Source organism: Bos indicus x Bos taurus, chromosome 15 (genome assembly GCF_003369695.1).
Source record: "Bos indicus x Bos taurus breed Angus x Brahman F1 hybrid chromosome 15, Bos_hybrid_MaternalHap_v2.0, whole genome shotgun sequence".
In the NCBI taxonomy this organism is placed as follows: Eukaryota; Metazoa; Chordata; class Mammalia; order Artiodactyla; family Bovidae; genus Bos; species Bos indicus x Bos taurus.
This window is the reverse complement of record NC_040090.1, coordinates 43477113-43489775: the sequence shown is the minus strand read 5'-3', so window position 1 is coordinate 43489775 and position 12663 is coordinate 43477113. Positions and strand designations below refer to the sequence as shown.

At 34.6% G+C, this 12663-nt stretch overlaps 1 protein-coding gene across 4 annotated transcripts in view; it reads right to left on the bottom strand.

Annotated features, from left to right (window-relative positions):
• USP47 (ubiquitin specific peptidase 47) overlaps positions 1-12663 on the bottom strand; it is a 105600-nt gene that overhangs the window by 61469 nt on the left and 31468 nt on the right. For all 4 annotated transcript variants that reach the window (XM_027563286.1, XM_027563284.1, XM_027563287.1 and 1 more), the window contains 3 exons: positions 8209-8412; positions 4417-4530; positions 2280-2418 (listed from right to left, as the gene is read on the bottom strand). In XM_027563286.1, the coding sequence (XP_027419087.1) occupies positions 2280-2418; positions 4417-4530; positions 8209-8412 (457 nt within the window). The remainder of the gene's footprint in view (positions 1-2279; positions 2419-4416; positions 4531-8208; positions 8413-12663) is intronic.

The window sequence follows — 12663 nt, the reverse complement described above, 5'->3', positions numbered from 1 at the left end:
TGAAATCATGAAAGCATTTTTCAATGAAAACATTTTGTGCATTTCAATAAATTCTTAAGCAAAATGCCAAAAGTCACTAACAAACAATTTTTGAACACCAATTCATTTGGATGTATATAGACTGTTCTAATTCAGAAAGGCAGTACTCCAGAACACTGAAGGAAAATGTACAAGTAGGGAAAAGAGCGGAGTAGAACTGTGTGAGGAACAATAGTTGGAAACGAAGACTATGATTACATGGCAATGTATATCAAAGTCCTATAAAAATATTTTGAGTAAATTTCAACTTAGTGTTTCAATTTCTAGAAACTTACCCTAAGGAAATAATCATAGATGAAAATTAAAACTTACAATAATGTTCATTATAACATCAGTAATAATTATAGTTTAAATATTTAAATCATATAATGAAACACTACTTTTTAACCATTTAAAACCCATACTAAAATACTATTTAATAATACTGAAAAATGCTCCTCATACATTACATGAAAAATACATATTAAAACTCTGCTCATAACAATTTCCTTATTTTCTTGAAAGCATTCAGATGAAGGAAAGAAGACAAAAATAAGCAAAATCATTAAAGCAGTTTCTGTTAATTGTACTGTCAGAAATTTCCACTTTCTTCATTTACAATATGACAATGAATATGTATTACATTCATACAATCAGAGAACATTTTTTTAAAGTATACTTTAGTCTCTAGGAATTTACAGGCATCAGAGAGCTATACATTATTCAGTACAAAGCAGGAGTTCTGTAAATAACTTCTTGCATAAGGACTGAGCTGATTGTCAGAATACACAGCAAAAATTTCAAGAATCCTGACTTGTTAATTCTGGAACTTTCTCAAAGTATTTCAACTATCTTATAAAAATCTAAAGGTATTTATTTAAAACAAAATGCAATTTATCCAGTCTACTCAAGAGTAACTAAATCAGTATTTTGGGAGTAATGCCTCAGAACCTACATTTTTAACAAGTATCCCAAAATGATTTTTAAAGAAATAAAATTTTGAGAATCACTACTCTTGACAGTATAATGAGAAGCAGCTTTCTTATTTGCTATTATCTGAAATAAAAGATACTTTTGCATTCTCTTTTATTCTTGGTAGTTTGCTGCAAAAAGTTCTATTTATATAAATTGATCGTAAATACCAAACCTGACCAGTTTTTACTATATCCAGAACAAATATGCCATTAAGCCTGTACAAATGCTTAGCTGGGAGTAAATTATTCTATATTTCAATTACAAAATATAGTAAGTGGGAAGACTACAGAACACATTAAAACAAAACCTACATGTAATTATATATTTCTCTTTTTATACTAGATGAAAATGAAAGTGAAAGTCACTCAGTCGTGTCCGACTCTTTGCTATCCCATGGACTATACAGTCCATGGAATTCTCTAGGCCAGAATACTGGAGTGGGTAGCCATTCCCTTCCCAACCCAGGGATCGAACCTAGGTCACCTGCAATGCAGGCGGATTCTTTACCAGCTGAGCCACCAGGGAAGCCCTTATACTAGATAATTGTGTTATATTTACAATCATTTCTGTTTTGAAATTCTAAGAGTAAACACTCTGAAGCCATACCTAGCATGAAATAACATTAACTAGCTGTACAATCAAAAGCAAAATGATATGTAAAATGATTCAGATTACATTTTCAGGCAAGATTACATTTTCAGTCTTATATATAAATAAAAAATTGCATAAATAAAGCAATTCTACTAGCTCAAAAAATTGAAAAAAATTCAAAAATTTGTTAGTTTTAAACATAACATATTCAGAGATAAGCTAGCAGGAATTTTTTAATTACATGATTAATGTCAAACATATGATTAGATTAAAGCAGAACATAACACAGTAGTTCTAATAAAATAAGCCTGACCCATTTGTTTCCACATCAAAGTTATCTCCGTAAATCTACTGTAATCACACAGACAGATATTATACATTCCTTTCCAGAGGAAGTAAACTTCAAAAACTTAAGATTAAATTCAACATAAAAGATTATCAAAAAGAAATGACTTCTTTCAAAATCCAATTTGTTTTTTTACTAAACGGTAGCAGTAACAATAAAGATAAAATAACAAGGAGATGAGGGAAAGGGAAACCATTCTTGTTCTAACTTTGCTTCTGCTCACTAGTGATCTTGTTTTGGGTCTGAGTTTTCTAATCCATAAAATGAGAAGATTAGGTTTAGATTGCTAAAATTATTCTAGGTTTAATGCTCTATGATTTTATGAAAATACAACAATCATAAATCTTACCAGTTTCTGATTTATTCAAAATAGATGAGTAGGAGTAGCTTTGGCTGACATAATCACTGGTAGAGCCCACAGAACCTTCTCTTTGAAGTGGACCAATAAATTTGTCATGAACACTGTCATCCCCAGCACTGGAATCCTCCTAAAATATAGCATAACCAATATTTACTGAGTGGTAAATACTGCTAAAACAATGAAAAAAGGCATACTAACTCCTGAGGCAATGAAAAAAAGACAAGGCATTACCAGCACCATCAAGACATTCCCTGACTATTTCCTACAGGAAGGCCTGAAACGTGCCCAATATAAAACACTTTAGAGAAATGCTTATGTCTCCTTCCAAAGTTCTTACTTTCTCAAATTTCTTTAATTCTTTTTCAATTTTGCTTAAATGAGAGAGATTTCTTACTAATCAATCAAAAGTACAGTTATGAACTCCTTGATGACAGAGTTTATCATTTATTTTTCTATCATCTTTGCTAAGTAGGCCTGGAAGGTAGGGAATACTCAATAAGTACTGAATGAAATGGAAAGGTTCCTATTATCTCTAATAACAAAGTTCCTATCAATGAGGAAAATGTGCAAAGGGAATAAAGGATATAAAATCAGCACAAGAAACTAACATAGAGTTGAAGAGTAATTACTAAGAATTTTTAAAACAAGAATCCCCAAATTAATAGCTAGTTTCCCCAAATTAACAGCTAGTTTAGTTTCAGTGTTACTCAGACTAACCTAAATCATAAGAAGTGAGATTAAGGTAGGTCAGCTCCCAAATCACTACAGATGGTGACTGCAGCCATGAAATTAAAAGACGCTTACTCCTTGGAAGGAAAGTTATGACCAACCTAGACAGCATATTCAAAAGCAGAGACATTACTTTGCCAACAAAGGTTCGTCTAGTCAAGGCTATGGTTTTTCCTGTGGTCATGTATGGATGTGAGAGCTGGACTGTGAAGAAGGCTGAGCACCGAAGAATTGATGCTTTTGAACTGTGGTGTTGGAGAAGACTCTTGAGAGTCCCTTGGACTGCAAGGAGATCCAAGCAGTCCATTCTGAAGGAGATCAGCCCTGGGATTTCTTTGGAAGGAATGATGCTAAAGCTGAAACTCCAGTACTTTGGCCACCTCATGCGAAGAGTTGACTCATTGGAAAAGACTCTGATGCCAGGAGGGATTGGGGGCAAGAGGAGAAGGGGACAACAGAGGATGAGATGGCTGGATGGCATCACTGACTCGATGGACGTGAGTCTGAGTGAACTCCGGGAGTTGGTGATAGACAGGGAGGCCTGGTGTGCTGCGTTCATGGGGTCGCAAAGAGTTGGACATGACTGAGCGACTGATCTGATCTGATCATTTTCTGGTATTGTTTTGAAATGGATGCCCTATGCTTAACTACTGTCTATTATCCAGAGAGGCACTCTAATTCACAACAGACTCCTAAATGAAAAGCATCAAACAGAAGAACTTTTCCTGAGGAAAGTTCTTTAAAGAGAAGGGTTCTGAGAAAGTCCATAAACTCGGTGAGCCTTAGTTTTACTCAGTCTGTAAAGCAGCAAGTTAAATCAGACAAGGTTTTTTCAGTGAATGCCTCTCAAATTAGGAGTTACTAGATTCAATGATCACTAAAGCCACTCAACTAGACAGGAAATCCTATTGAAATATGAATTGCAGAAAACACTAAGAGAACAGAAATAAATCATATAACTTTACAAACAAGTCATTCTAAAAAGGGGAGGGGCGGGAGTAGGGGCAAAAACAACAGAGTAGCTAATTCTGGGGGGTCTGTTTCTCTACCAAAATACCTGAAAACCTGGCAAAACTGCCAAAGATTTACAGCAGACAAGCAAATGCTTAACCAAAGAAAAGGCCACTGAAACGCAGTAGGAGATCCTAGACCCATCCCCACCCTTGTAGTGGTGATGCCCAGTGTGGCAAGAGACCGCACACAAAGGTGCTACGGATACCCAGTGCAACCATATTAGCATACGTACTTACAACAAACCAACAGAATCCAGAAAAATTATTTATTATACACACGTTGTGTAAAACACATCTCTCCTCTCTCCTTTGGAAAAGTGCTTCACAAACAGTAGGTGACAGTGCGCAACAATTATGAGTATAGGGCTTTCTAAATCGTTTACCAGCAGTATCTGAGGCTGTTCACCATCTTTATCTGTCAAATGCAGAAAGTTCTTCTTTCCTGGCTCAAAATTAGCATCAAGAAGAGACTTATCACTAGTATGATCCAGTGGAGCCTACAGGTATTAAAAAAAAAAATAAAAAGCAACTCAGATAATGAGAAACATTAATGATAATAATAAGTAATATGTAAACAGACACATATCTACAATTATTGGGCATAAGTAGTATTTTTTAAAAATGAAGATTCTGATAAATTCTGTCAATCTAGGTTTGAATTCATTCATCTGTTCATGAACTAGGATGGCTAAGCTCAATGACAGCGTACATACCGACAGGTATCCCATTTGTTCACATTTCCCAACATCTAAAAAAACTGAAGTGCTACACACAAAAAAGAATTATAAGCATTTATGTTTCGATGTTCTCTAAAATGTATGCAATACAGTATTCAATGGGTTTTCATGAAAACTAACTAAAGAATATTTTATATAACTAAAAACATGTTTTGATATAGGAATATAGTAAGAATTCCCATATAAGGAAACACTATGCACAAGCAAACCAACTTATATAATCATGTAATATTAAAAAAAGGGCACTTTTAGAAATGAAGGAAAAGCCTGTCCTAATAAATGATACCTACTTCAAGTCTACTGGCAGGATTCAGAGGATCCCAGGGAGATAGATAGAAGTGATTAGTCACTAACCCAACACTCTAGTCTACCGCTGAGAAAAATGAAGGATAGGGTGAACGCCCTACTCTTTTGTTTTAAAACTACTTTGTGAAGCTGGTAGAGAACGGACTTGTCGACACAGTGAGGGAAGGTGCGGGTGGACAAACTGAGAAAGCAGCCGTGATATGTATACCCATCGTGTGTTAAACATTAATAGACAGAGAGTAGGAAGTTGCTAAATAACACAAGGAGCCCAGCCTGCTACTCTGGGATGACCCAGAGGGGTGGGATGGGGGAGGAGAGGGCAGCTCAGGAGGGAAAGGATATATATATTAATATAATTATGACTGACTCCTGTTGTTGTATAGCAGAATCCAACACAAAATTGTAAAGCAATTAAAAAAAAACTTTTGTTCATTAAGAGATGTTTTTAATGTTTCAAAGACATGAGGATTCTCTCTTTAGAAGGCCTTGTTTTATGCAGATGCCTTTACTTCTTAGAAAATTAACATTATATAAAAGTATAGGTATTAACGACAAAAAAATTAACTCTAAGAGATGCTGCCACTTTGGTATTTGTGTGACTTAACACAAGTTACTTCACTTCCCCAGGACTCAGTTTCCTCACCCTTAATACAAAGCTGTGATAGCACTTAACTCATAGGGTGGTTAAAAGAATTAAATAAGGTTTTATTTGTATAAAGTCTAGTATCAGAACAAAACTAGGCACATAGTAAGCACAAAGTAAGTGTTAAGTAATAAAATAAATTTATCAAAACTCACTTAACTTTGGCTCACATGTAGAAATCCATGAGAAAAATTGGACACAGAGAACCGGAAGCTAAGAGAAGCCACAAGAAAGAAAGAAAAGAAAAGAAAGAAAAAAGGTATCTTTGGTTCCTTTATATTCTGACAGGAACCAGAACGCTCAGCATCTCTCAGGCATAAAAGATGAGATGATACAGCTAGAACACATGGGGAGGGAAGGTTTACCTTAAGAAATATGAGTCTGTGTATAAAAGGGTGAGTAGATAAATGAATTAGGCTTTTAGAGAAGCATACACGTGGCACTGTACAGGAAGGTAAGAGTATACTTGTAGGCAAATTAAAACACAAAAATGAAGTACTTAAAAACAGTCACAGTTGAAGAAAGAAAAACAGTTAATCCTGGCACAGTGCTATTTGAAACTACTGCAGATGTCAATCTAACACACGCTCTGAGTGCCCAGGGAGAGTGTCTTTGGAGGGTACAAACTAATACTGACGTCAGCCATCAAAATGCATTCCATCAAGTGGGAAGACGTAAGTGAATAGCAATCATAATAAAAAGACCATTAAGTGGCATAGCAGAGAAAAAGCACAATAAGAAGCCAAAGACAAAGGTTATTTTTCAAGTAGCATGAGGAAACATCAAGTGAAGTTTCTTAAAAGATAAACAGGACTTAGGCAAACATATATGGTAGTATAGGACTCCTTTAAGTTGAAAAACAAGCAACACTAGAAGTTACATAGTAATGTAAAACAGAATATTCAAAGTTTCAGATTAAATATCATTTCTCATTGTATAACCTGCTGCTGCCAAGTCGCTTCAGTCGTGTCCGACTCTGTGCGACCCCAAAGACGGCAGCCCACCAGGCTCCCCCGTCCCTGGGATTCTCCAGGCAAGAACACTGGAGTGGGTTGCCATTTCCTTCTCCAATGCGTGAAAGTGAAAAGTCAAAGTGAAGTCGTTGGGGACTACCAATTTTACTGACCAATTTCACAGGGAAAAGGTTGGTTAATTTAAAACACTAGGTTTTTTTGTAAGTACACACTGAAAAACAATTTTATTTTATATTAGAGTATAACTGATCTACAATGTGTTAGTTTCAGGCATACAGCAGTGATTCAGTTATACATATATAGCTATTATTTTTTCAGATTCTTTTCCCGTTTAAAAACAGTAGTTCTATATTAAAAAAAACCAAATACATTATGAAATAGAAGGCAAAATATCATCAATTTTAAAGGCAAATCAAGAAATATCCAACACCTCTTATTCTTCTATAGAGCCAATTAAGACTATACCCTCCAAATATGATGAAGATACACATTCAACTTCATTTGCTGTTAAAGCTATTTTCCTGGGAAACTGAGGAGCAACAATGGTACAGGACAGGAAGAGGTTAACATAAGCAAAAACATGGAGATGGAGAAGTATAAAATTTTATGTTAAAATAAATTAGTCCTATCTGTGAGTTAACATTAGACTTAAAGGACCAATTGTCTTGAATGCTAACCTAGGGAATATGATTTTTAATCAGTGGGCAGTGAGCAGTCATTAAAGATTTCTAAACTGGAAGATGATAGGAGTACTATGATTTAAGATGACTGAAGATAATTCTAACAATCATATACAGGGTGAATTTGGACTGAAGAGTCAGGGAGCAAAAAGACTATAAGGAATACTATCCTAAAATACAGATGAGATCCAACTGAACAGTCTTCTTGCTACTGTCCCATGCAAAACTCATCAGTGCCTCCCCTTTGCACTTAGAGTAAACTCATAAATAACACTTAATAATACTTAAAACATGTTAATGTAATTATTTTTTTATGTACTTGTCTCTACAACTTTACTGTGAGATCTTTGAAGGAGAAGTCATGGTACCACCAACTTTCCTCATCAGGTGTTTCATCACTCTATGTGGTACATAATCTCTGTTAATATTGCAGATCCAAGTCCTTCTATTCCTTTTTCTTTCTATATATTACATTTTTTTCTCCTTTTCAAAACATTGATTATAAAATACATATGATTTTATATCCTGCTTTTCTCACTTAAATATTTAAAATGAGTATTATCCCATTCAGTAAATGTTGGAAATTTTTCCACAGATGACACAGTCTTGTGATAATCAACTCATATGAATAAAAAAACTAATGAAATAACACTGCAGACTTTAAGATAATCAAATGCTGAATTTCAAATGAAGGTAAAGGGATGAGTTGCACATACTCTATAGAGTTTTGCTTATGGTATCAAGAAGGGTTCCAGGATTTAATATACTCATTAATAACAGCAACTATAATATTATTAGCAGCTTAAGAAAAGATGCTTTCAGTTTAGAGTTTTACCATATCAGCAGTATTGATTCCATTCCCCCACACCAAATCAAAGGTTCCATTTATGTAGCCTACTTTGTTGGCCACATCTTCAAAGAGCTTTCTGAGTGGAGTAGAAGCTGGTAAGTTTAAAGTGATCCGTTCATTCACCGTCTTTGAATTAGTAGTATCTTGTATTATACATAAGACTCTTGGTTCTTCAGCAGCATTTTCTATCTGAAATTTTAAAAAATACATTATTTATCTTTAAAGAAAAATATAATTATTGTTTTCTATTATTAAATGCAAAACAACACAAAATACTATTTTCTTTGTGTGAATATTACTGTTTTATGTCTGAAACTCTACTGGGTATGTCAAACATATAAAGCACCATGTATGTTAGTTTTGGGAAAACTGGGTCATATATAAGAATCAGCTGTTGTTCTTACAGATATTTGCTTTCACCTTTTAAGGCTGCAAATCAATGACCAACAAGCCCATAAAGACAGTTTACCTGAGCAATTTTCAGTTGAAAACAACAAAATCTGACCCTTAAAAATGTGTCACTACTATGCCAGCACGGTTATATCTAGCATTTCTGGGTTTCCTGATGAAACAGAAAGGGAAGTGTATAGAAATGCAATGAGGATTATCTCAGACCGCAAAACCCGTAACTAAAGGATATAAGCAATCAGGCATCCTGATCTTTATGTTGTCCTTGTCATACCCGCAGACTCAATGTCCAAAAACCCCATTTACCCCATTTATCAGTGTGTTAGGAGCTAACAAGCTTACCCAAAGAGACTAGCCAGCAGAGGGGTAAAGGTAAGCCAGGAAAAAATACTTTTCTATTATCATTGTACAAGGAATTAGGATCACAAATTTTTTTCATTCTTTTTCATCTAGCCCGTAAATCTGAGAAGAAAAATTTTGAAAAAGATTTTCTCAAGGAAGCTATGCATTCCCTCAAGCTGTTAAAGGAGACTTTTTTCCTATCTTCCAGAGGGATAGTTGGCTGCTTCAGACACTGTAGTGAAATAAGTTCTTTCCCTCCTCCTGTAATGCCCAACTCAATGAATGGTACCATCATCTACAGACTGCTGAAACCAGACAGGTAAGCATATTCTTCATTTCTTCCTTGTTCTTCACCTCGCATAATTACCAAATTCTATCATTTCTACCATCTGAATATCTCTTGAACTATTCCTTTCCTCTTTATTCCTGCCTGAAGTAATCAGAATCTTACATTAAGATATGGCAATAGTTTCTCTCACTCTTATCTTCCTTCAATCTAGAACTGAATTTTAATATGCAAATCTGATTATGTAAATATCTTCCTTTCCCTCAGTGTCTAGTGAGGCAGTTATTTCCTCTCACCATCCCCACAAAAGGCTTTTCCACAAATGTGAACTGTACAAACCGGTACTGCATACAAGAATGTATTTCTTTCCTTCTTAAAAAAAAACAGAAAACAAAAACACAATAATATCATCCTCAGTCTTTTGCTGCTTCTATATTATCCATTTTAAAATAAGAATACTTATTATCACTGATGAGTACTGTAGACAGAACAGCCACAGTTTTTGTTTGGTAAGGTAATATAATCATTAATTAGTTTCTGCCGTATATCAATATAATTTGGGATTTGTAAAAGATTACTTAAACTAAGGTTAATCCAGATAGTTTAGAACAGAAGTAAGTTGCCATAAAAGAAGTATATTGTTTAAGACTGGCTAGCACTGTATTTCACACAAATCAAGATATTTAACTACCAATAATACCCCTTTAAAAACAAAGAAAAATACACTTTTAATCAAACAAACAGGATAATAAAAAAGTCTTCAGCTGAAAACTTAGGATGTTATATTAACACTTGCAATAGATGGTTTTACACATTTTAATGTCAAACTGAGAAATATAAAATGGACCCTTTTTAAACTCTGGTTTACAACAAAGGAAGGAGAAACTCAAAAACAATTTCAACTACAAAAGATCTGCTTTCACAGTTTCAATAGTATACTTCAGAGGTAGACTCAAGTCTTCCAGGTGAAAAGCACTATTGTGGCCAGATATTAAAGCTTCAGATAAGTTCGAGTTAAAGGTCGAAGGAAGAGAACTCTACCTAACAATTCAGGAATCAGAAACACTGGCATAGCAGTATACTTAATGGTGATATGACACCATCATATGGCCATCAGCAATTCCTGGTTCTTCCCTAAATAAGTGAGTACAAGGTACAGGCACTCCAGCCTCCTCTCCCACATCCAGATGTTGGTAAAATTAGCTCCAGTGGAATCTCATCTGAAGGCTAAGTGTACTGTAGTAAACACAAAAGCTAATTTTATGTATGCCTTTTATTCTTTTTAATAACAACAACTTTCTTTTCTGTGCACTGCATGTTAAGAATTTTTGTTTCTTTAAAAAAAAAATAGGAAGAGTATGAAGGAAAAAGTGGAAATTAACTCTAATTCATAACACAGGTAACTGTGAACATTTTGGTTTATATTCTTCCAAATATTTTTCCTACACATACACAAACAGATATATACATGCATGCTTTTAAAACACAAATGTTCAGATAGAATATATATGCTGTTTTGAAATGTCTTTCTTCACTTATACACATATAATCTTTCCTTGTCAAGTTTTTTCTAACTCATCGTGTTAACAACTGAATAGTATTTTATTACACGGATTAGTAATAATTTGTTCCATCAATTTTATTTTACTGACTCTTAAGCTAGACTTTTTTTACACTTTAGAAATAATTTTATGATGAATATCTATATAAAATTTTGTGCATTTTTCTGTTTCCTTAAGCTTCCTGTAAGAATTTCTAGGTCAATCACATATTGCTCTTAAATTCAATTCTAGGATAATTTAAACAAGCTTTGGTCTTCTTTAAAGTTCTAAGATAGCCACAAGTAAATTCTATGACTTTATACTCAACCTCCTGGCCCATTTTTCAGTCCGAACTTAATCTACTATATGGCTATCATCCATGGATTACATGTGAATTTTTGTTACCATGAATGCCAACACTAATTACACTGAAGCAAAATCTCTTTCCTCCTCTTGCCTCCCAATTTAGCAATAAGAAAAAAAAATCTTTTTCCCAATTTTAAGGTTTCATCAATAAGGTGTACCAATCTTAGCTTTCCAAGAGGGATATAAAAAAAAAAAACTCTACAACATTATACTAAACATACAAATTTCCAAAATACTTAAAATGTAAAAAAGTATTTCTTAGAATTAGGAAAATAGGGGTGTCCTCTTTTTTCTTAATTTCTTTGGACCTCTACCCCTGACTGATCCTACTTATGCCCAAAGCAAAAAACACCACCATCTTGAGGTGAATTAAAGATGGCTACACATTCTTTGCCATTCTTTTTCCTCTTCCAATGAATCTGGGCTGGCCTTGTGACCAACTAGGACCAACAGAATGTGACAGAAGTGATTCTGCGTGAGTTAAAGCAGGAAACGTCTGGTTTTGGATCTCTTGGAATGTTCCTCTTATAAGTCAGCCAAGCAAAAAAATTCATTTACCCTGGGACCACCACACAGAAAATGGCCACTTGGTGGAGCACTGGGGTGGCTGCTAAGTGAGAAAAGCCTTCTTGGACATTCCATCTAAAGCTAGTCACCAGCCAAATGCAGCCAAGTAATGATCCCAGATAATGCTATGTGGAGTGGAAAACTGACTGGTTAAGCCTTTGCCCAAATCCCATCTCAAAGAATTGTGAACAAATAAACTAGCTGTTTTAAGCCATAATGTTCTGGAGCAGACTGTTCCACAGTAATAGATAACAGAATACATTCAAGCACATGCACGCGCTGGTAGGGAGAAAGATGTGGCAGCATTAGTGACGGCGGCTGGTAGTAGGAAGGTGTCCATTTAAATACTACACCTAACATTAAGGTACAGCATCTGAACACACACCTTAATTTAGGGAAGGGAGCACAATTTTCAAGTTAGTGAAAGTTCTATAATGAATAAGAGACAATAGTTTAAAAAAAAATGCAAAGTTTTAGAAAAACCTAAAGCATGTCCCACTTGAGAAAATATTTCATCTATATTTGGTGAGCTATTAGAGAGGCATAACATTCTCTACAAAGAAAATCTAGTCAATTACAAAAAAGGTACAAAGCATAAAATTAAAACTACTTACTTTGTGAGCAACTCACAGTAACATTACATTTGTGAGAAAAAGGGGACAGTCAACAGAAGTTATATTAACACTGTAAGCTGAGAGAGTGATCTGTCTTTATGCTCTCTGTAGAAATAGATTTCCTAGCAAAGCCTGAAAAAAAGAATCCTTGAAAAAACAAATAAAAATGATAGCCTTATTTACAAAAGGTAAAATATACTGGGATAAAAACACTGCAAATATATGGTCCGTCCAAAGATTAGGATCACTGTCAGAACATCTAGAAGTGGTCAACACAGATAGTCCTTCTGCCCAAGAAGTCTCTGAGTCTGCTAAA